The 25488-nt window shown below is 32.4% G+C and overlaps 1 protein-coding gene across 20 annotated transcripts in view; it reads right to left on the bottom strand.

The window, feature by feature from the left end:
* The window catches only part of Shab (potassium voltage-gated channel shaker cognate b), a 559117-nt gene that overhangs the window by 63734 nt on the left and 469895 nt on the right, over window positions 1–25488 (bottom strand). For 13 of the 20 annotated variants that reach the window (XR_012722069.1, XM_075307721.1, XM_075307725.1 and 10 more), the window contains 3 exons: window positions 23863–24077; window positions 23131–23496; window positions 7324–7437 (listed from right to left, as the gene is read on the bottom strand). Coding sequence is in view for 19 of the 20 variants with exons in the window: in XM_075307721.1 (XP_075163836.1) it covers window positions 7324–7437; window positions 23131–23496; window positions 23863–24077 (695 nt within the window). In the remaining variant the exon portion in view is untranslated. The remainder of the gene's footprint in view (window positions 1–7323; window positions 7438–23130; window positions 23497–23862; window positions 24078–25488) is intronic. The other 7 variants (XM_075307730.1, XM_075307733.1, XM_075307731.1 and 4 more) reach the window with 4 other exon arrangements.

Raw genomic sequence — 25488 nt, 5'->3', positions numbered from 1 at the left:
ACCTGAACTGATCATTCGTTATAGCTCTCTCTAATAGCTTTCTACTATTTTAAGTAAAAATATTTCGTATCCCTAAAATACGAATGTCATTTTGCCGTAGCATAGAAGACGCATTTCTCTGATACAAAGACTTTTTACTTGGCCAAACTTTTCAAAGATAGTGTTTTTTCCTTAGAGTTAAATGGATTGGTTTGCAATGGATATCTTTACACTGAAAAAAATATTGTCGTGAGGTCAAAGATTTCATGTCTTTAAAATACGAATGCAAATTTTGCTTAGCATAGAAGATGCATTTCTCTAACATAAAGTTTTTTCCTTGTCCAAAAGTCGATAAACTTTTCAATGAAGTCGGATTGTCCTTATAATTAAGTGATTTCACTTAAAAATGGGTGTCATAACATGAAAGAAAAAATTGTTGGGCTAAGGTCAACTTGACTTTAATAATTCCAAAAAAATCTTTAAATTTAATGAAATTGTCTTTGAATTTGTTGCCTTTTTGCATCTTGGAACCGGGCATGCTTTTTTTTCAGTGTATATAATGGAAAATTTCGTTGAAATGAGCTCAACTTGGCTTTAATTAATTCTTTCAAATTAATATCGATGAGTTTAGGTATTATGACTATAAAGCCACAAGTCTATTGGGTGTCTCTATAATGAAATTTTTTTTTAATTTGTTTGATATAGACCAACTTGTGTTTATTTTTTATTTTTATACCCAAAACGGTGATGGGGGTATAATAAGTTTATCATTCTATTGGTAACACATCGAAATATCGATTTCCGATACAGCCTTCAATAATTACAAATCGTGCTGAAATTTGGCACACTGAAGAAAAGCATACCCTGTTTAAAAGATTTTGTCTTTACACTAATGATTTTAGTATCGATTCCGAGTCAAAGAAGTGGATAATTGAAGTAAGGATACTTTTAAAACATAATTCTCTTTTAGAATTGAGTTTTGCGTGATTTCGATTCTAGAAAACAAATTTTAAATTAGTCGTTTTTTTTTCGTTTTGTTTCAAGTAAAAATCGTCTTTTAAATAAAGTGTTGAAAGACATGTCCTATTTTTGAACGCCTTTTTGCTTTGCATTAAATATGTAAAAGGACAACAAATTTAAAGACAATTTAATTAAATTTAAAGAAACAAACAAAATTTTCTTTCATGTTAAGATACTCGATTTTAATTCTTTTAAACTAGGCATACAACTTTATATCAGAGAAATCCATCTTCTATGCAAAGCCAAATTTGTATTTGTATTTTAAGGACATGAAATCTTTGGCCTCACGACAGTATTTTGTTCCAGTGCAAGCAGGTCAAGTAAGAAGACGGTCTGACTCGATCTAGATATCGATTATATTTTATTCATGCTGATGGATATTTAAGACTCAGCCCGACCGAACTTAAGGACGGGAAGTCATAGGATGGGAAGTCTATTAATTTTATGTTTGTAGGTTAGGTATGGTGGCAGCCCGATATTTCAGGCTCACTGAGACTATTTAGTGGGAGTCACCGTGGTGCAATGGTTAGCATGCCCGCCTTGCATACACAAAGTCGTGGGTTCGATTCCTGCTCCGACCGAACACCAAAAAGTTTTTCAGCGGTGGATTATCCCACCTCAGTAATGCTGGTGACATTTCTGAGGGTTTCAAAGCTTCTCTAAGTGGTTTCACTGCAATGTGGAACGCCGTTCGGACTCGGCTATAAAAAGGAGGTCCCTTGTCATTGAGCTTAACATGGAATCGGGCAGCACTCAGTGATAAGAGAGAAGTTCACCAATGTGGTATCACGAAATTTTCATTCGATTTTCTGTGATTGAAATGGTATCTAATCACACACTGAAAAAAAGCATTCACGGCTCCAAAGATTTTGTCTTTACACTAATGATTTTGGTATTGATTCCGAGCCAAAGAAGCAGAGAATTGAAGTGAGTGACGTCACAAGTCTCTTTTACTACAAGTGAAAGTTATTTTATGTTTCAACACTGACAAAAATATTGACCTAATATGGAAGATTATGCAACTTAAATTTTAGGACTCAAAATGCTAATGACAAAATTCTTTAAAGCAATGACATTTCAATTAAAAGAATGTTTATAATCCTTGCTTCAAAAATGTTTTTCATTAAATTTAGGACACAAATCTTGAAATTTTGCGTCTCTCTGCTAAAGTTGTCGATCTTTGAAGTAAGGCAAAATTTCCTTAAAATAAAGAAAAACATTTTTAATTTAAAGAAATCGTCTTAAACAAACTGACATATTTAATTTTTAAATTTAAGATAATAACGCTTCAAATATAGGCTAAGACTTATTTTAAGGATTTGCATCTTTGGGTTAAAGTTTTTTTTTTTTAGCATTAAGAAAACTGTTTTTACTTTGAAGTACCTGGCATAATTTGGATTTTGAAATTGGAATTTGTTTGTTCATAAATACCTTTATTAATACATCGCAAAAAGAAAATAGAAATTCGATGAATGAGATCTGTATCCAATTTTAATTTTATTGATTCTAGATTTAAAGCCAGGGAGGTCCGTAAAAATGTCTTTATTTTAAAGAAGCCACATCTTTGGCTCGGAATCAATACCAAAATCCTTAAGGGAAGGTCAAAGTTGGGATCCAAGTAAACTTTTTTTTGAGTGAAGTAAAAAACGATTTTTAAATAATCTGTTAAAACATTTCATTAATTTTGAAGATTTTTTCAGAAATATTAAAACCATTTTGACTTTAGTAAAACGAAATTTTCTTTCATTTTAGGATACCCAATTTTATGTCGAATCACTTAACTATAAAGACAAACTGACTTCATTGAAAAAGAGACTTTTGGACAAGGAAAAAAACTTTATTTCAGAGAAAAATGTCTTCTATGCTAAACAAAATTTGCATTCGTATTTTAAGCACATGAAATATTTTGCCTCACGACTACATTTTTTTCAGTGCACAAATACTATTGAATATGTGATAGAAATTGTAAATACTAGAAAAAATTTATAAATTTAACCAAATTATGAAAATGGACCAAAATTGGCCAAATTCCGTTTGGTCCAATCATCGGAACAAATTTAAAAATTAGAATCTTTGTTTGGTCCGATCGGACCAAAACGGCAATGCTGACCACAACCCAAGTAATTCTATTGTGGATGACTATCTTTAGTAGATTTTTATACGCAATCTATTGTGTAGGGTTCATAAGATTCGGCCATGTTTATTTGGATTAATCTGATCTTCTTCCGATGCATCACACCAATGTTGCTATTTGGGTAATATAGAAGACACATTTCTCTGTACAATTTTTTTTTTTACTTTAACAAAAGTTAATGAACATTTCACTGAAGGCGTTTTGTCCACGAAGTTTGCCGATTTGACTTTAAAATTAGTATTTTTGCATAAAAAGAAACTCTTAATACGTTTATTAAGAATTTTGAAGAAAAATGATAAACAAATCCATAAATGTATCCTTAGTAAAATTACCCCACATTATTAGTTCGTAATAAATACCAAAGCTAGAAGCTGTTTTCAGTGGATGTAGCAGGTTTTCATGAGTACTAGTCGTAGTGAAGGTAAAATAATAATTTAAAAATAATTGCTTAAAAATTTTTAACTGAGTGCACTGCAAAATGCAAAATTTTGGTATTAATTCCGAGCCAAAAAAGCGGATATTTGAAGCAAAGAAAAATGTAGCACACTATTGTCTTTCAAAATTAAGTTTTGCGTACTTGATTATCGGAAACAAAGTTTGATTTATTCGTTTTTTCAGCATTTTTTCACGTGCTATCATAATCCTTTACAGTCATGTTAAGGACAACTTTAAAAAGTTGTCCTTAACATGACTGTAAAGGACTCGAAAATTGGACTCGACTACAAGTAGAAATTATGCTTTGTTTCAAGTCAAAAAAAGCCTTTAAAATAAAGTGTTGAAAAAAATCTCATATTTTTAAATGCTTTTTGCTTTATAGTCAAGATTCAAAAAATCGTGAAATTCAAAGACAATTTCATTATTTTGAAGAATTCTTCAGAATTCGAGACAAATTACTAAGGTCAACAAACAAAATTTTCTTTCTTTTTAGGATACCCATTTTTAAGTCGAATTCCTTAAGTATAAGGACAAAACGACTTTAGTGGAAAGTTTATCGACTTTTGGCCAAGGAAAACACTTGATATCAGAGAAATGAATCTTGTATTCTAAGCTAATTTCGGATTCGTATTTTAAGGACATGAAATCTTTGGCCTCCCGTCAATATTTTTTTTCAGTGTGATCTCCAATATCCAGAGATAGAATGTGATCACCTCAAACATGTTTCAAGAGCATTACATTATTTTTAGACGGGGAATATGTAACATGCTTATCGCATCCCAGCAAAAAAAGCGTCGCAAAAAAGTGATGAAAATGTTCTTTTTGGATCCGGAAGTGGTGCAAAATTGACGCAGAAGCGATGAATTTAACATGGGCTTGTCATATTTAGGAAGGAAGTTTTCCATTTCAACAGCCGTTGCACTGAATTTTCATCATTTCTTTAGGTGTGATCCGAATTCAATGTTCTGGATGTAAATTCTGCAATATTTAAATGACAAAATTTAAATGATTTGTACCATTTTATGAATTCTTACTCAGTTTTTAACCTCTTTGTAACAAAAAACAAGTAGAAAGTCGGGCGGGGCCGACTATATCATACCCTAAACCACCATTACAGAATTAGTAATCATAAGCATTTGTGGGGTAACATATAGGTCTGGGAAATAAACCGCAGTTGCATATTTAAGAAAATTAAGGGGTACATGTCTATGGGTGCTTTGTGCCAATCTGACTATAGCTCATAGTCAATGTTGCCAGTGAAAATGTTCGGTTTACCCTACAAGGACAAAAAAAGTTCCCTACTTTCCCATACATTTAAAAAATTTTACAAAACAAAAATGGTTCTAAGTACTTTATTATCTTAAAACATGAATATGCAACGTATGTTATATAACCTAGAATATAAATTTGTATTACCGCCACGGTTGCCACAGTTGGTAGAATTCTACCCAAATTAGTAATCTTTTTTGTAAAATCTCTATAAAAATAAAATTTTGGAAAAAGTTTCTATAAACAAATTTTTGTAAGAAATTTTTCTATAGAAATAAAATTTTGACAATAAATTCTATAGAAATAAAATTTTGAGAAAAAAATCCACAGAAATAAAATTTTGAGAAAAAATTCCACAGAAATAAAATTTTGAGAAAATTTTTTATAGAAATAATATTTTGAAAAAAATTTCTATAGAAATACAATTTTGACAAAATGTTCTATAGAAATAAAATGTTGACAAAATTGTCTACAGGAATAAAGTTTACCACACATTGTTAAAGATCAAGCCTTGCCGGCTTCTAATTTCCTGCTCTAGAGCCACCAAAATGTAAAAATTATTACAAATTGTGTTGAGTGAAAATGTCCTACATTGTGGCCCTACGTCCCTACAAGACGCTAAATATTAGAAAAACCCTACATATAGGGAATTTCCCCTACTTCTAGCAACACTGGCTGTGTTGATATTGCGTCTACGGAGCTAGTATGCCACTAATAGTGAGCCCATTATTAAAAAAGAGAAAATCGTTAAATTAGTGTGGGTAATAAATACAAATTTGTAAAAATCGAACAATATTCTTATGTAAGAGCTACAAGTGCGTATAAGTACGATCGGCTAGTACATCAAAATTTGAAATTTGAGTAACATTGGTTAATAAATAAGAGTGCTATGGCCAAATTTGGGAAAATCGAGCGATGCATATATATGGAAGCTATATCTAAATCTGAATCAATTTGCATAATATTTTGCGGGTTTGGTTAATACCACAAAAGGTTACCTTGTGCAAGATTTGAGTAAGATCAGTTACGAAATGAGGCCTGTATGGTAAAACATAAGGTTATAAGGGCGAATTTTTCAAAATCGGGCGATACATATATGGAAGCTATATCTAAATTTGAACCGATTTCGATGAAATTTTGCACATATAGTTAGTACTATAGAGGACTGGATCTAGCCAACTTTTAGTAAGATCGGTTAATAAATAAGGGTTCTATGGCCAAATTTGAGAAAATCGGGCTATACATATATATGGGAGCTATATCTAAATCTGAACCGATTTCGATGATTTTTTGCACAAATAGTTAGTGCTATAGAAGACGACATTTAGCCAAATTTGGGTAAGATCGGTGGATAAATAAGGGTTTTATGGCCAAATTTAGAAAAATCGGGCGTTGATATATATATGGGAGCTATAGCTAAATCTGAACCGATTTCGATGATTTTTTGCACATATAGTTAGTGCTATAGAATATTATATTTAGCCAACTTTGAGTAAGATCGGTTGATAAATAAAGGTTTTGTGGCCAAATTTGGGAAAATCGGGCGATACATATATATGAGAGCTATATCTAAATCTGAACCGATTTGGATGAAATTTTGCATACTTGAAGGGCGATGGAAAAGATTACCTTTTGCCAAATTTGGTGAGGATCCGTTTGAAAAAACGCGCAACGTGACCCCATTTGTCGAAATCGGGCGATACATATATATGGGAGCTATATCTAAATTTGATCCGATTTCTTCCAAATTCAATAGCGTTCGTCCTTGTGCCCAAAATACTCCCTGTAGCTAATTTCATCAAAATCGGTTAATAATTGCGACCGGAATCCTGTGAACAACAAATACATGGACAGACGGACGGACGGACACCAAGCGCTAGATCGACTCAGGAGGTGATTCTGAGTCGATCGGTATATATTTTATGGGGTCTAAAATCAATATTTCTGGTAGGCACATTTTTTGGCCGATCAAACTTATTATACCCTGACCACTATATGGTTTAGGGTATAAAAAGTTAAAATCACCCATTAAAAGTATGAAAAAACCAAGTTATAAAATATTGAATTAAAAGAACTTCGTGGGTAGTTAAAATAAAGAACATCATTGGGAGTGCATCTTCTGGAAGTGCTTTTAAAGTTGTGCCTTTGGAAGAACTTCCAAATTTTTTTGTTGGGATATTATATATCTGATTTCAGTAAGCCTGTTTTGGCGAAAAACATATATTTTTCCGACAAAAACGTTCTACATTTCCCGCCCAAAAACAGGATTGTGGTTAGTTATTTGGTTACGAGAGATTTGCTTTGCTTCTTAATTTTTTTAATTCCATCACACACACACGCACACACCAATAAACATTTCTATACAGAGACAACATTAAGGAAGAAGATAGATATGTATGTGATTGATTAAAGATCTCAAATTCCCTTTTCTCTAATACTATGGTGCATTAGGAATTGAGTATGTGTAAACTCTTTGTTAATGGTACCTTAGATGTGCAGAAACAGCATTCAAATTCCACGGGTACATCCTGATCATAGTTATCCAAGCGTTGATTTTGTAAATTCTCTAGCGCCACCTGACGGCGAAGTTCGGCCACTTCCTATAAAATGTGTGTGGGAAGGTTGCATGTAATAAATCAATCACCATTCACAAACTCTTCAAATTAAATATGTGTAATTATTCAATTCAATACAATTTTATTATAAATATACAAATGCATTATCAAAACAAAAGATAATATAGGAGAAAACAAATATCTGAATCCATAAAATATCGTGTCAAGTAGTAAGGACATTAATTACTTTATCTTAGAAATAAACAATAATAGAGACATACGTACAAACATAAATCTGGAATATGCAAGAATATTGTATCAAAACAAACGAAAACATTTGCAAAATTCTGCTGTAGAAATCAAGGCCAGACCAAACATATACATACTCGTACATACATGAGTGAAACAAATCGAAGGACCAAACTAAAACCAAAAACAATACACAGGCCTATAAACATAAGTTGCAGAACAAGAATAAATCACACAAACATTAATGCATATGCATTGGTATAGGCAAAACAAAAAGAGAGAGAGAGATAAAAACAGAAGATCATAACAACTATGCTTATTTTGTATATGTGTTGATGTTGGTATGTAGAGTATTTTTTATGTGATCGTTTTTTATAAATAAAACATATACTAGTGATAATAGGTGTGCATTTAATTAAGTAAAAAAACACTATGTGTACCTCAAAACAAAGATATAAATTAAAGTTTCCCATACCACTGTATGGTACCAGACAGTACTTGCGATCGAAGATGATGATAAAAACAGCGAACATTATTGGTAAACACGTTCGTTTTGCGAGAATATACATAACTTATACATACGCTACGGGAAATTGCCCTTCAGTGTGTGGGACTTGTCTCAAACCGGTCGTATCACTTGTCCTTTATAACCAGTACAGGTCCTTTAATTGGTTATGTGACCGGTGAAATTAACATGGAATTGCATAGGAAGGGTAAATTGACCCCCGCATAGATACCTACTAACCAATCCATTGACCGGTTGCTTTCAATTCATCAATTAACCAGTTCAAATAGACATGCTAGAGAGACAGTTCTTCCCAACTAGCCAATAGTCTATGGTTACACTCAAGAAAAAGTGAACTCTCTATTTCACTAAAGCCAATTTAACATTATTTTAGTTCATGGAATTATTATGTTTGGAGAAAGTTTCCTTTACTCTAATATTTTTTTTGCGTACGTTAGTTAAATTAGCTAAAACCGAGGGAAAAATTATACTCAAAGGAAGCATAAAGATTAACTAAATTCGTATCTCCCACAAAATAGTTCAGAATTTCTTAAAATGTGTACATTTTGCCAATAATGCACCCATCTTGAACTTCGTATGGCACTAAAGACATTCTTGCAATTTTGAACTCCAATTTTTTCCTTCAAACTTTAAAATTTTCTTTAATAGTTGTTGTTGTTTTTTTGATTTCAGCTTAAAACCATGCATTGACTAAACTACAAGTGTAGCTTAACCAACAGAGGAAAAGAATGTTTGTCAAATTTATTTGGGCAAAGCCCTATAGACTGCAAGATGGTTGGATGGACGCACGTTTCGGAATTACCACATTCCTCATCAATAATAAGTGAAAAATCTTAATTATGTCTAATAAATTTTCTTGAATTTGTCGAAAAATATTTACTTATTTTAATGACATCGGCGTGATACCAGCGTTTGTAATACTGTTTAGATAAAATTTTCTAAAATTAACCGAAAGTTTTCTTAATGGTTGGTTCACTTTTTTTTCAGCGCAGATGCATCGCTTTAGAAGATTTGCCTTGGAAATTCTTTTGAACGAAGAAATTAAAAAAAAGTATATACGGATGTAAGTTCGGCCAGACCGAATCTTATGTACCCTCCACCATGGATTGCGTATAAACTTCTATGAAAGACTGTCATCCACAATCGAATTACTTGGGTTGTGGTAATACTTACCGATGGTAAGGTATCTTAAAACTTCTTAACATCGTCTTCTAAATTGTAAGTTAGTCCATAAGTAAGTAAGTGTACAAATAATTACGCACCGATATGAACTTTTGCGCGGTAATTAGAGAGCCAGAATTGAAAAATGAGGGTGGCTTTATATGGGGGCTATATACAATTATGAACCGATATGGACCAATTTTTGTGTGATTGGGCATGGATTTATCTGAGGGATATATATAACTATAGACCGATATGGACCTAGGTAGGTAACAACCATGCGGCCATATACAAAATTCAAGTGAATCGGATGAATGTTGCTGCTCCAAGAGGCTTCAAAACCAAATCTGGTGATCAGTTTATATGGGTGCTATATATAATTATGAATCGGTATGGACCAATTTTCGCATGGTTGTTAGAGACTATATACTAACACCACGTACCATGTTTCAACCCGATCGGATGAAATTTGCTCCTCCAAGAGGCTCCAGAGGTCAAATCTGGGGATCAGTTTATATGGGTGCTATATATAACTATGGACCGATATGGACCAATTTTTGCAAAAAATAATTCTTTCCTCCCAAACGAAATTTTAGACAAACAAAGTTCGTTTCTCATTTGCTTTTCGTTGAAAGGAAGTGTGTTTGGAAGAAAAGTATATACTTTTTGTGATAAACGTTTATTCTTTTCCTAACTCAAAAAAAAAAAAATCTGGCTAATTGCATTTTCTCTCACATCTTTCTCACTTCCACGAAGTTTTTTAGTTATTAGCACCTTTTTCTTTAATACAAACAATGTAGAAGAAATTATACGATTTTTTAAAATTTTTTTTACCTTTCGCCTGGACGGAGTATCGAAACGCGGACCAAGCAATTTGTAAGCCAACACACTATCCACTGAGCTACGTAGCCGTTATTGTCATCAATAGACAATTACCCATATAAGTTATATTTATATAGCATAGCTTGCGGCGCCCACGAGCCGATTAAACAAACTTTATTTAAGAGAAACATACATTTATTTGGGCACCGTGGAGCAGTGGTTGCTACGTCCGACTTGCATGCCAAGGTTCGTGGGTTCGATCCCTGCTTCGACCAAATTATTTTTTACATATATTCCAGATATGGTCGGAAGATTCCGAAAAATGTTCAACATTACATTCTACTATATTAAATTTTTACTATGAACTGTAAACTGTGTCTTATTAAAAACCTAAAGTTAGAAAAGAACAGTGTTTGATATAAACGAAATGGACTGTATTGTTGGTTCAAAAATAACTTTTTTTATTAAAAAAATAACCATTTTGTAACAAACGATTTTTTTTTTTATAAAAGTGTATACTTTTCGAAGAAATTCAAAAAACTCTAACAAACGAAAAACGTTTTCGGTACACGTTTTTTTTCTTTGCGTGTACCAAATATCAACCGGATCGGATGAATTTTGCTCCTCCAAGAGGCTCTGGAGGTCAAATCTGGGGATCGGTTTATATGGGGGCTATACGTAAAAGTGGTCCGATATGACCCATTTGCAATACAATCTGACCTGCATCAGTAACAACTACTTATGCCAAGTTTCAAGTCGTTCGGAAGTTAGCGTGATTACAACAGATGAACGGACGGACGGAAATACTTAGATCGACTCAGAATTTCACCACGACCCAGAATATATATACTTTATGGGGTCTTAGAGCAATATTTCGATGTGTTACAAACGGAAGAACAAAGTTAATATACCCCCTTCCTATGGTGGAGGATATAAAAATAACGGGATATCTCAAAAACTGTTGCATAAAAAACCTTCATTTTCAAATTTAGCAGATCAAAATACATAAAAGTCAAATCTCATCAGGTGTACATTTTCATTGTAAACTAGTGTTTTTTTGTTATCTAACTTACAATTCGGGCAAAAAAAAAATTTCTGGTTGTAACTTAAAAGATACAGTGCGAATTTAAGGGTTAAGGTTACAAATATTACAATAATATATTTTTTATCATATTTCAAAAGAGGTTTCTCTTTAGAGTGATTCGTATGCTCAAAATGTACCAGGTTCTTAAGAGGTTATCAAGGTTGGTTCATGAGGACTAGTCCGCTAAACTATGCCAGGACGTGTCCTTTGGAATGATTCCAAGTAGTGCCCTAAAGTATAAATTTACCCCATCAATGGCAAACCCATATTAAAGTGACCGGTATCTTCCATATGTTTTCACCAGAACTGGGACTGGGACAGTCCTGGGGTTGATCCATTTCCCGTAGAGTATAAATACATCTTCTATCTATGATGAGTGTTCAAGGCTCTATTATACAAAATACGTTCTCGAACGTACTTTGACTTAGTGGGTCAGGAATTTTAGCATTTTGTTGCTATACCGATGACTGAATTATGTTCAAAATTAAAGTAAATTTGCCAAATTTAATGCTTCAGATATTTTTGCTTTTCTATTTTTTTTTTTTCGAATACTTAAGAATAAAATGAGGAAAAACAAGTATATACGGCCTTAAGTTCGACCGGCCGAATCTTAAATACCCACCACCATGAATCAAATATGATAGTTACTTTTGAAAACTCTTCGCCATAGCGGGTCACTTGATAATATATAGAATTTCAGGTGGATTTTATGACAAAGCAAACATTTTCAACAAAACATGGACCGATTTACACACTATTCGGCATACCTATTTGTGGACATAAAAATATATTTTGAGCTACAGGTGAATCGGATAAAATTTAGGGTGTCGAAACGCTCAAGAAGGCAAATCGGAAGATCGGTCTATATGGGGGCTATAACATAGCTTTCGCACCATATCTAAAAGACCTATTTACGGACCCAATCTTGAAATCAATTACGAAATTAATTGATCCTATTTATTTTAATTGAAATCTCTTCAATCACAGAAATGATAGCATCAATTAATTGAATGTCAATAAAAAATTAATTGATACTTAATTTTTGTGGTTGATTTTTGTTTAAATTAAAAAATTTGTTGAATCAATTAAATTTTTAATTGAATATTTTTTTTTAACTCAATTAAGACTTTAATTGGAAAAATTTTGGTGAATTTTTTTTTTGCTGTCTGTCTGATTGAAGAATAGGCCTATTTGTGATGCTATCATTATTGTTGTATATTGTTATGGAAAATATAAAAAATGTAGTCTTAACTGGAAGGGAGGCAAATGTTTCAGATTTCCACATCCTTAATAGTTCCCCTTATTTGACGAACAACTTATTCCAATTATAATATTGGAAAAGATCATCTTCTTTCATTCAGTTCAACCTTCAAATAGTCCAATAAGCGCGTATGAATATGCGCCCCATAAATATGAACCCCAAAACTTAAATCAAATAAGACCCTACACAGAAAAAAATTTCACAAAAAATTTTCCAATTAATTGAGTTTAACAAATATTGAGTTTTAACAAATATTCTTTTAAAAATTTAATTGATTCAACAAATTTTTTAATTGAAACAAAAATCGACCACACAAATTAATAGTATCAATTACTTTTTTTAATTGACTGTCAATTAATTTTTTAATTGATATTATCATTTCTGTGATTGAAGACATTTCAATTAAAAAATTAATTGGATCAATTAATTTCGTGATTGAATCAGAAATAAATTTTGTGTGTGTAGGATATATATATATATATATATATATATATATATATATATATATATATATATATATATATATATATATATATATATATATATATATATATATATATATATATATATATATATATATATATATATATATATATATATATATATATATATATATATATATATATATATATATATATATATATATATATATATATATATATGGAAAACAACAAGACTCAATTTCTATGTTTTTTGGGTAGTATGTTCATTTTTTTGTTCGCATCACAAAAATAATCCCCAATATTTTAATGAAAATTTACTCAGTTTACTGTTTAAAATTGTGTGTCGTTTTCCTCCTGGGCTTAATTTCCCCAATCTCTGGGATTTGAAAGAAAGATTTCTTTGAAGACTTTGGCCTGTGGACAGAATCCAAAGTTGGTCATTGTGGTTGCACAGTCCCGTTCATTCTATCAATTTATCTGTACGAAATATCTATTTTTGTCAAAAATCCTATAGTGTGGTTAAACTCTAAGAATTGTCGGTGATAAGTAAAAAATCGATAAATGTGCAATCGATCACATTAATAAGCTGCAATATCGATTATGTCGTCGAACATAAATTATAGTGTGGCCAAAATATGGAATATGTCTCGAAAAAATGGACACGGGCATAATCATACGCACAGGCCGACCTTCGGCCTGTTTTTAATTTTTTGTTTTATGGACAGGGTCTAATGTAAGGCTAATTCGAACGCAAGATTTGGGGTTCATTTTCCTGGGCCCGATTCATACCTCTTTGGAGCATCACAATTAGCCCCAAAACCTAAATAAAGTAGGACCTCAAAAACTTACGACGACAATTCATTATGTTTTTTTGGGGAGTAACTTCATTTTATTTTACGGGTCTATGAAAATAAACCCTAATATTTCAAATGAAAATGGATATCAATTTCCGTTTAGGGATTATGCTTCGTTTTCAATTGGGTCTATTTTCGCATTCTGGGTTTTGACATTGGTGGGAATTAGCATTTTGTCGCATCACATTTGCAGTTTGCGTGACCGGTCTTCGGTCGGAGTTTAAACCTGTCTCCTATGGACAGAATCCAAAATGGAGCCAATGGGGCAATTCCCAAGAGATTCCATCAGATTCATTTTCATCAGTTAGGGCTCATTTCTTTTAAATCGAAAGTGAAAATGAGCCCTAATTTTATTTTGGGGTCGATTTTCATGCTTCAGTAATTTTTTTGGGGTTCATTTTCATGGGGCTTATAATCGTAATGAAACGTCGCCCTCCTTCGTGGCCCTGTTTCATTAGGGTTTTGGGGCTCATTTTCCCGCAGCACATTGTCACACCGTCTTCAAGCACCATTACAAACATGATTCCCAACATTTCAATGAAAATTAACCCCCCAGGTTTTGATATAGCTCCCATTTAAACCGATCGCCCGATTTTAGTTTTTGGGCTTCTACACCCTCAAAAAAAATCGCTTCTTTAACATATGTTCCAAACATATTTTGCAGGAAGCACATATATTATTGGATACTGCCGAAATATTAATATGTTTGTTTTATGTGGACATATTATATGTTTGGAAGCATTTTGAGCCCAAAAATATTATATGCTTGGAAGAATTTTCCCCAAAGAAGATTGTGATCATTCCCTCACATAATTTTCACTTCCACGAAATTTTTAGTTCTTGGCACCTTTTTCTGTAATACAAATAATGTTGAAGAAATTATTCAATTTTATAATTTTTTTTTTTTTAATTTTACCTTTCGCCTGGGCGGAGAATCGAACCGAGGCCCATACAGTTTGTAAGCCAACACACTATCCACTGGGCTACGTAGTAGTTATAGTCACCAGGAGACAATTATCGTTACAAGTTACATTTATATAGCATACTTTGCAGCGCCCACGAGCCCATGCAAACATAACATTATTTAAAAGAAACATACATTTGTTGGCCACGTGGAGCAGTGGTTAGCATGCATGCCTTGCTAGCAAAGGGTCGTGGGTTCAATTCCTGCTCCGACCGAACCAATTTTTTTTTGCAATTTAGACATTTATACTATATTAAATTTTTATAATGAAACTTCGAAATGTGGGTTATTAAAAATTTACAGTCCCCACATACATAAAATTCTCCTCTCAAGGCGAAAACACATGCTGTTTTTTTTTCAAATCTCTATGCTCTTGGTTCCGAATGTCTATTCTCTTTACTCCGAATACTCATTCTAATATTCAAATTAAATAATATTTAGACTTAAGCATATAAAATTTTTGGCCTTATCATAAAGCAGTTTTCCGAAACAACATACAACCATTTCACAGAAATTGTAAACATATATATGTTTGCTCGAAATTTGTAAATTTATATATGTTTACATTCACACATATTATTTTTATGAAACATTCATACCCCAAGCATAATATATTTTAACATATTAACATATGTGTCCCAAACATTTAGTGTTAGTTTAGGAACATTACATGTTGGCACTTAAATATATTGTGTTTAAAAATTGTGCCCGAAACTGCTTGGGAGAATATCTGTCATCAAATACCCCTGAAATTTCAAAGGAAACTTTAGTATTTGATTTATGGTGGTGGGTATTTAAGATTCGGCCCGGCCGAACATACTGCTGTATATACTTGTTTTCATTATGCTTTATTTTCAAATCGAAAATTCGACTTTATGAAATTTTGAAAAAGTCAATAAATGGCTCTCTGAGAGGATATTTAGTGTGAGACTCTCTCAAATGCTTAGATATAGGAAAAAGTGTTAAATCAACTTTGTCAACCATTTAAAATTTGAAACAGAAAATAAATGCGAATTAAGGAATTCTTAGGCAATGAAATAAAAATTAAATGTGTGAGTTATGCATTTGGTATTTAATCTCTTTTTAGAAAATAGGAAAAAATTGGAGCAATCAATATTAAAATATGTTCAGACTATCATAGGAAAAAAAATAAAAATTGGGTTTATTAAAGTGGAAGAAAGTATTTCGAAATAAAATATCTGATCTGTTCTGTAGAAGAAGGAAAATAAAGCGCTGTTTATTATTTTACTATTATTATTATTTTTTTTTTTCATGTCTTAAATAAATAAATTTGTAAAAGAAAATCTCATTCCATAAAACTTGAAAAATGTATAAACTGATGTCCAATGATTATTTATTTTTGTCTCTTTAGCATAACCGGTGCCAATGATAAAAATATGTTTTTGTTTGTTAACATTTCATTGGAATTTAAATTAAACAATGTATTTCCTTATAGCTTTATAATATTTTTATAATTTTTTAAATTTTTTTATTAAGAACAGCCTCTAAGTATTCGTTCATGACATTATATAAAATTAAATGAATGAAATTAAATTGGAATTGAATTGAATTAAGGAAAATACATAATTCGTATTTCAAAAAAAAAGTATTATTAATTAATTTTAAGGTATTTTATTATACCTCCTTACTCCGTCCCCGTAGAATCTATAATTTAAAAGGGTGTGTGTTTAAATTTGACAACAAATTCGTTATACAAGAGTTAAATACATTTGATATGAATATGAAAACATTATTGATTGCCTATACATATAGAAATATACATAATATGTAATCAAATTAAGCGTTATTTTTTTTAACAAAAATAAAACTAAAAATAGAGAGTAATTTCTACATGATAGAGTGAGAGTGAAAGAGAGAGATATAGATAGGTAGACAGAGAGATTTATGAATAATAAAAAATGATTTGATTACCAACAAACTAATGTGGAAAAAACAAAACAAACCAAAAACCTTACGGCAACGGAAACGGAAATCTAAACCCAAATGATTGTTTTTTCTTTTGTTAACAATAATACTATGCTTTACGTGGTATGTTATGTAGTTGTAGTTGTAGCTGTTGATGTTGTCTCTTTGTTATACTTTTTTAACCAAAACATTAAAGAAAATTACAACGATTATGTGTGTTCTATATAAATGTGAAAATAAACAACAAACAAAAAAATAAAAACAAAATATCGTCTTATTGAGTTCAATTAAGGAACTCTTTTTGGCAAATATATAACTCTAAATAGAATGTTTTGTGTAGACGTGTATGTGTGTGTGTGTGTGTTGAAATATGTGATAATTGTGTTATTGTGAATTATTACAATGTTGCACGGTGCATAGATAGAAGAAGAATACACACAAAAATATTTGGTTTCCCAGCTATGGATATGGTTTCCCATCGATTTCGATTTTTAAGTGTCCCTAGAGTTGATATTTATAATTATTTGCATCTATTTTTAATTATTGTGTTTACCATCGGAAGGCAGTATCATAGAAGGAAGTTGTGTTATTTCGCAAAAAGTCATCATTGTATGGAGACTTCATTGGAGTAGAAAAAAGCTTCCGGTATATTGTTGCTCAATTACATTGTAGGGTTGCCATCAAACCGAATTTTGTTCACAACATAATGTTATTGAATGAAATTACTTTAATATTTTTTGTTTAGTTTTTATACCCTACTGTGCTACAGGGTATAATAAGTTTGTGTATTTGTATGAAAAGCCAAAAGGGAAGGAAGTCTGAGACTCATCGTTTAGTATACCGATAGTGTTTGAAAGAAATTCTGACGACAATGTCCATCTGCGGCTTTAAACCTAGGATCAATAAAATTAATATTAGGACACAGATCTCATTTATGGAATTTTCATTATGTTTTTGCGATATATTAATAAAGTTATTCACGTACAAACAAATGTTAGTTTAAAAATCCAAATATTAACAGATACTTCAATGTAAAAACTGATTTCTTAATTAAAAAAAAAAAAAAACGGCCGTAAGTTCGGCCAGGCCGAAGCTTATGTACCCTCCATCATGGATTGCGTAGAAACTTCTTCTAAACACTGCCATCCACAATCGAATTACTTAAATTGCGGTAACGCTTGCCGATGGCAAGGTATCTTCAAACCTCCTAACACAATCTTCTAAATTGTATGTAAGTCCATACGTGGTATATATTACATCAAAAAAAGATCGATCCAATTCATATATAATTCAGTTTGACACAGTAGACATAAAATTTTGTCAAAATTTTCTACAGAAATAAAATTTTAACAAAATTTTCTATAGAAAAAAAAATGTTCACAAAATTTTCTATAGAAATAAAAATTTTGACAAAATATTCTATAGAAAGAAAATTTTGACAAAAATTTCTACAGAAATAAAATTTTAACAAAATTTTCTATAGAAATAAGCTTTTGACAAAATTTTCTATAGAAATAAAATCTTGGTAGATTATTTGTGGCTCGAGTGGCAACCATGATTATGAACCGAATAAAATTTGAACAAAATTTTCTATAGAAATAAAATTTTGACAAAATTTTCTATAGAAATAAAATTTTGAAAATGATGAAAATTTTATTACGAACCGAATAAAATTTTAACAAAATTTTCTCTAGAAATAAAATTTTGACAAAATTTTCTATAGAAATAAAATTTTGACAAAATTTTCTATAGAAATAAAATTTTGGTAGATTATTTTTGGCTCTAGTGGCAACCATGATTATGAACCGATATGGACCAATTTTTGTGTGATTGGACCAATTTTGGTATGGTTGTTAGCGACCATATACTAACACCACGTTCCTAATTTGAACCGGATCGGATTAATTTTGCTCCTCCAAGAGGCTCCGGAGGTCAAATCTGGAGAACGTTTTATATGGGGGCTATATATAATTATGGACCGATATGGACCAATTCTGGCACGGTTGTTAAAGATCATATACTAACACCATGTTCCAAATTACAACCGGCTTGGATGAAATTTGCTTCTCTTGGAGACTTCGCAAGCCAAATCTGGGGATCGGTTTATATGGGGGCTATATATAATTATGAACCGATGTGGACCAATTTTTGCATGGTTGTTAGAGACCATATACCAACATCATGTACCAAATTTCAGCCGGATCGGATGAAATTTTCTTCTCTTTGAGGCTCCGCAAGCCAAATCTGGGGATCGGTTTATATGGGGGCTATATATAATTATGGACCGATGTGGACCAATTTTTGCATGGTTGTTAGAGACCATATGCCAACACCATGTACCAAATTTCAGCCAGATCGGATGAAATTTGCTTCTGTTTTAGGCTCCGCAAGCCAAATCTGGGGATCGGTTTATATGGGGGCTATATATAATTATGGACCGATGTGGACCAATTTTTGCATGGTTGTTAGAGACCATATACCAACACCATGTACCAAATTTCAGCCGGATCGGATGAAATATGCTTCTGTTAGAGGCTCCACAAGCCAAATCTGAGGGTCCCTTTATATGGGGGCTATACGTAAAAGTGGACCGATATGGCCCACTTGCAATACCATCCGACCTACATCGATAACAACTACTTGTGCCAAGTTTCAAGTCGATAGCTTGTTTCGTTCGGAACTTAGCGTGATTTCAACAGACGGACGGACGGACGGACATGCTTAGATCGACTCAGAATTTCACCACGACCCAGAATGTATATACTTTATGTATATACTTTATGGGGTCTTAGAGCAATATTTCGATGTGTTACAAACGGAATGACAAAGTTAATATACCCCCATCCTATGATGGAGGGTATAAAAAACTTTGAATAAAAGATACAAAATCCTCAAAACAAGCCTTAGCGTATATTTTAAGCGTTTTTATCTTAAATATAAACACCGAAAAAAAAGTAAACTGTTTTATAGGAAGAATAAGCTAACTCGTACGAAAACTGAACTAAATTTTACTTCACATTTTGTGATTTCCCCAAAGCGTTGTTAAAACCGGGAAAATTTAATGCCCTGTTGTACTTTTTAACTGCAGTTCACGAAATTATACCCTCTTATAGAAGAAGAAATGAACTACAATATAAGAAGAAAATCATTAGCGCCAAATCATGACCATTTTAACCATACAGTAGTTCATTCTTACTATTTTTGGGAATCGTACGAAAATTTTCATTTGCTTTAGTTCATATTGAACTTATGTGTACGGTCATCGAACTTTATACTAACGTTTAGTTCATAAAATATTTGAGACATACTTAAAAAAACGAAAATTTTCTTTGGTCTGTGGAAAATTTCGCAAAAAATAATAAAATCTAACTACTAACAAATATTTTTTTACAACAAAAATAAGTTAAATTTAGCGTTAGTCTAACTACGGAAATTGTTTTCTGTGAAAAATCAATATTTCAGTTAATTTAAGGACGATGTCAAAAATGTGTTTGTTTACTTTTAGGAAAATTTGCCTTAGTTCAAAGCAGGTAATCGGAGCGGAGCGGAGCAAACCCTTTTTTGGCCGGAACGGAGCGGGAGCGATATTTTTAAAAACCGGAGCGGAGCGGTTTTTCTTTTGGAATTCATATGACCACGGGGACCAAAGATTCACTCAGATTGTGCATTGAGAGTACATTTAATATTATAGCAAAGTTTGTCAAAATCGGTTTAGATTGAGACAAATCCCCAATATATATTCTTCCATAAGGCCAAAATACTCACATTTTAAAATCTCCTCTGCTAAGATCAAATTTTCCCTTGCTTCTAATACATATCTATCTACCGATAAAGTATAATTGCACATCTAACCTATAATCACCATTTTCAGCACACATATTTATGGTCCTAAAATACCTCTAGATTTCTAATTTCAGTCTAATTGGATAAAACTTCGGTTTCTATTAGCCCAAGACCCAAATCGGGACGTCGGTTTATATGGGGACTATATCGAAAACATGGACCGATATAGCCCATCATCGAACTTTACTTGCCTGCAAATAAAAACCGAACCTATGACAAATTTTAGAATGCCATTGTTTAAGGCTGTAATTCGTTTTTTCCGTTTTTTTCTTCATAAAAAAATCGTACAGAAAATCGTCGATAAAGTGTTGAAAAAGCCACCTTTATAGCCAAGATTTTTTTCCGAAATATTAAAGTCATGTTGACCTTAGTAAAAAGAAAATTTCTTTCATGTTGCGATACCAAATTCTAAGTCGAAACACTTAATTGAAACGACTTCATTGAAAAGTTTTTTTTTTGTCTTTTGTCAAGGAAAAACACTTTATATGAGAGAAATGCGCATTCTTATTTTAAGGACATTAAATCTGTGGCCTCTGAAAATATTTTTTTTTCAGTTGTGTACTTTTTTCTGTAACAGGTCGAAAACATGTGTTAGCACCTATATTTTCGTTTATTTTCACAATTTTTTTTTTATGATTATAAATAAGTAAATAAATAAATAGTTTTCTCTAAGAAGGAGCAGGAGCGGTGCGAATTTTTTTTTTCTCGGAACGGAGCGATTTTTTTGTTTCGCCGGAGCGGGAGCGCAGCGAAAAAATGGACCGCTCCGAATCCCTGGTTCGAAGACATAGGACATTAAAGGAGGGGCGCAAATTTCCAAAATATCCAAACCACCCCCAAAAAATTTAAAAATCCACCCAAAACCCAAAAAAATGAAATTTTTATATGAAAAACTTCTTTTTCCCATATCTCCTTAAATATGCGTCCTAGAGTGAAAAGGACTTCAATTCGTCCTACATTTAATAAAAAAATTTGAAGCAAAGATTATAAACTTTATTATAATAAAAATTATTTTAAAGAAATTTATCTTTAATATTTTGTAAATTGCGCATCCTAAAATTTAGGTTGTGTAATCTTTAGTATCACGTAAGTGCAGTTCTGACCCAAGGGGTTCCTTATGACCCATTTTAACTATAATATTATATTTTATAACATAATTCAAAGTTATATTTTGTAAATTCTAGGCTGATATTAGCTGTGTAAATAAATAAATACCCCCCTTAGCTTGTGGTAGCCACGGTGGTGCAATGGTTAGCATACCCGCCTTGCAAAGACAGGGTCGTGGGTTTGAACCCAGTTTCGACCAAACACCAAAAAGTTTCTCCGCGGTGGGTTATCCCACCTCAGTAATGCTGGTGACATTTCTGAGTGTTTCAAAGCCTCTCTAACTGGTTTCACTGCAACGTGGAATGCCGTTCGGACTCGGCTATAAAAAGGTGGTCCCTTGTAATTGAGTTTAACATAGAATCGGGCAGCACTCAGTGATAAGGGAGAAGTTCACCACTGTGGTATCACAGGGGACTGAATAGTCTAAGTGAGCCTGAAATATTGGGCTGCCACTATTCCCAACGTAACCTACATTGAAAAAAATATTTACGTGATATTAAAGATTACGCAACCTAAATTTTAGGATACGAAATTTACAAAATATGAAAGACAAATTTCTTTAAAACAATGAAATAAAGTTTATAACCTTTGCTTCAAAAAATTTTTTCATTAAAGGACACAATTTTGTATATTTTCGTCATTCCCTTAAAGTCGCATGTCTTTGAACTAAGGCTAATTTTCCTTAAAGTAAAGAAACATATTTTTGATTTAAAGAAATTGTCCTTAATTTAACTGAACTAACATATTGAAACTTTAGATTTAAGATAAAAACGCTTCAAATATAGGCTAAGACTTATTTTGAGGATTTAGCGTCTTTGGTTTAAAGTTTTTTTGGAATTAAGAAAACATTTTTTACTTTGAAGTATCCGTTTTAATTTGGATTTTTAAACTGGCACTTGTTTGTACGTGAGTACGTTTATTAATAAACCACGAAAAGAGAATGAAAATTTGATAAATGAGATGTATCCTAATTTTAATTTTATTGGTCCAAGATTTAAAGCCAGATATGTCGCTTAAAAATGTCTTTATTTTAATGAAGCCGCATCTTCGGCTCGGAATCAATACGAAAATCCTTAAGGGAAAGTCAAAATCTGTGGATCCAAGTAAACTTTTTTTTGAGTGCAACTTAGCCTGTGGTAGGGTTTATAAAATGATATCATTTTGTGTGTGTGTGCAACAAGCACGTTGGCCATTATATTCTACTTAACATCTATGCACAGTGGAATTGTTTGTTTTTCTCATAACTCTTACTAATTTTTAGGAAGTTTACATATGTGAATATTCTGTGTGGTGTGTGTATGCATGAATAAGTGTTCGTGTATATATGTTAGTGAATTTTACTACAATTTACAACATAGAAATTATAGAATTTGAAAGTTAAACAAATTGATTGGAAGAATGAAACCTGATGTGAACAGAACGACATTATTACTGATCTGGTAATCGAAACCATAATGACAGATAAACTGCTTTTAAATGCCTCTCAGCTGATACTTACCCCTGGCTTTATCATCATTTGTACGGGCAGCACAGAGGGTGGTCCGTTTTCATCAGCCCCTGCCATTGCTGCTGACACATTGGTGCTCATACCTTCGTCAGCAGCTGAAGGTAAATGATGCTGCTGCTGTTGTGGTGTATTTGCATTTGGTAGTGTTGTTGTAATGGAATTCGACACTGGCACCAAAGCCGAGGAAACTATTTGAGCCATTTGCTCTTGTTGTTGCTGTTGTTGTAATTGTAAAGCTTGCTGTTCTCGCCTATAGCTTTCCATGGCCATCATAGATGTCTGACGGGCATTAGGGTTATCGAATGAGTATGGCGGTACTGCATCATTCTGATCAGGTGGCACTGAGCCATGCTGCTGCTATTTTCACAATAAAAATAAAAGAAAATTTTATATCAGATACATATGTTTCGGGTTATTCTGTTTCCTTAGAGATTTTAAAGCAACTACAAATCCATGAAATTTCGACACCACCGTAATTTCATGAATCCACAATGGACAAAAAAAAAATTACCTAAATTTTTCTATAAAAAAACGACAACAACAATTAATCGTTAGTATAATTAAGTAAGTCATTGAAATATTAATGGTTAACATTTGTATTCACTCTGGGGGGTAGTATATGGGTTGGCTCAACTACCGTGGGCATTGTTGGCCTGGTGGTGGGACCAGCAAGAACAAACAAAAACAAACAAAAAACAGAATGGGGAAAAAATGCATACTCACATGTGGTGCATTCGAGTTTCTTAGATTGGAAACATGATCGTAGTTCTTATAGCAACCGATTCCTGTTGTTGCCGGATTACGTCCGCTGGTAGAGTCACCTTCCGTGCTATTCCCATCCGTCTGTGAGAGATTGTGCCCTGTGGGTAACGATCGTCGTAGGGCTTTTGTTAAACGTTGCCAATTTTTTATGGATCTAGAGCGACTTTCGCGCTTTTCTAATGTATGTACGTGTGGTGTGTGTGTGGATGTAGGTGTGTGCGTGCAGGTGATAGCGAGCGTTTTATGCAAATGATTATGAATTGTAGGATAGTCATGGGCGAGAGCGAACCAGAGAGAGAGAGAGCGATCGTGGGAGAGTGTGTGTGGGAGGTGGTGTATATGTTAAAGGTGAAATTCCCGTTTCGCATGTGATGAGAATAAAGGTTTGATGAGCGATTTTATTTTTGTGTTAATATTGGTTGAGGTCATAGATGAAATGCCGATTTTCCAAGAGAGCAATATTCATTGTGTTTTTTTTTATATTTATTTTGCATTGGAGAGGAGAAAATTAAGATGGAAAGTTACGGTAGGACAGATATATAGAACGATTAGAAACGAGTTTATGAAAATGCACATGGCCAGCAAGTATATTGAGTTTCATTCATTAGTACACATTCGATAGTTGTTGTTGTTGTTTTTAGATTTATTCCATGTTATGGTCCAATGGCAAATGCCACATTCGTTATTCAGGTTTTAAACGCATCAAGGAATATTTATTGAGATAATGTCGGTTAAAGGATCGTGCAATGCGATCGTTTATTCAAGATTCGTTGTTAGTATTCAGGATATGATAACCAAGTTGTGCATTTGTTTATGGGTTTATATATGGTGTTGTGGTTTGTGGTTGTTTTCGTTGTAACGGATTTCGTATTGAATTTTTGTTTTTCAATTGTTCACATAGTAATTTTGTGGAGTTTTATTTTCACGAATTTTGTTTTTTTTTTTTGGCATTTTGAAGACGGCCGGCGAGCATACAATCAAGTTTACAAAAGAGAAAATGAAAAATTTTCTTTATGAATTCCGTTTTAAAAATCGAATTTGGGGGCATATTTAACACGCAGAACACAACAAACTTACAACATTTATGTAATAAGGGTTTATCTATATATATAGAAAATATTGACTGATTGGGATTGATTGACAACTGACTGATTGATTGATTGCATGAGATCAAAATTACAATTATTGAAGTATAATTTAACAGATATTTAGACGCCAAAATAGAAGTAGTAGTACGTATGAAATAAAAGTTGATTAGTTAGTTGGGATAAGGCCTTGGACGGGGTATTAGGAATACATGAAAAATATTACTTCAAGTGTTATCCAATAAATAAACACATTTATAAATATTTTGCTCGTTTATGATTAATCAAGCGTTAGTTACACAAATACACTATATATATATAGATTAGTTAAAAAATTGAAATTTTATTACAAAAAAATCAACTTAGTAGATTTGCCAAAAATCAATTCAAAAATTATACAACTTCTAACGAAATAAATACCATCAGAGAGCTATATACCAACGTCTATGGTTATTTTATCCTTTTACTATTGAAAGGTTAAGGTTTACTTTTAATTTTCCCA

This window comes from Haematobia irritans, chromosome 4 (genome assembly GCF_050003625.1).
Source record: "Haematobia irritans isolate KBUSLIRL chromosome 4, ASM5000362v1, whole genome shotgun sequence".
Lineage (NCBI taxonomy): Eukaryota > Metazoa > Arthropoda > Insecta > Diptera > Muscidae > Haematobia > Haematobia irritans.
Note: the sequence above shows the minus strand (reverse complement) of the source record. Positions and strands in the feature narration are given on the sequence as shown.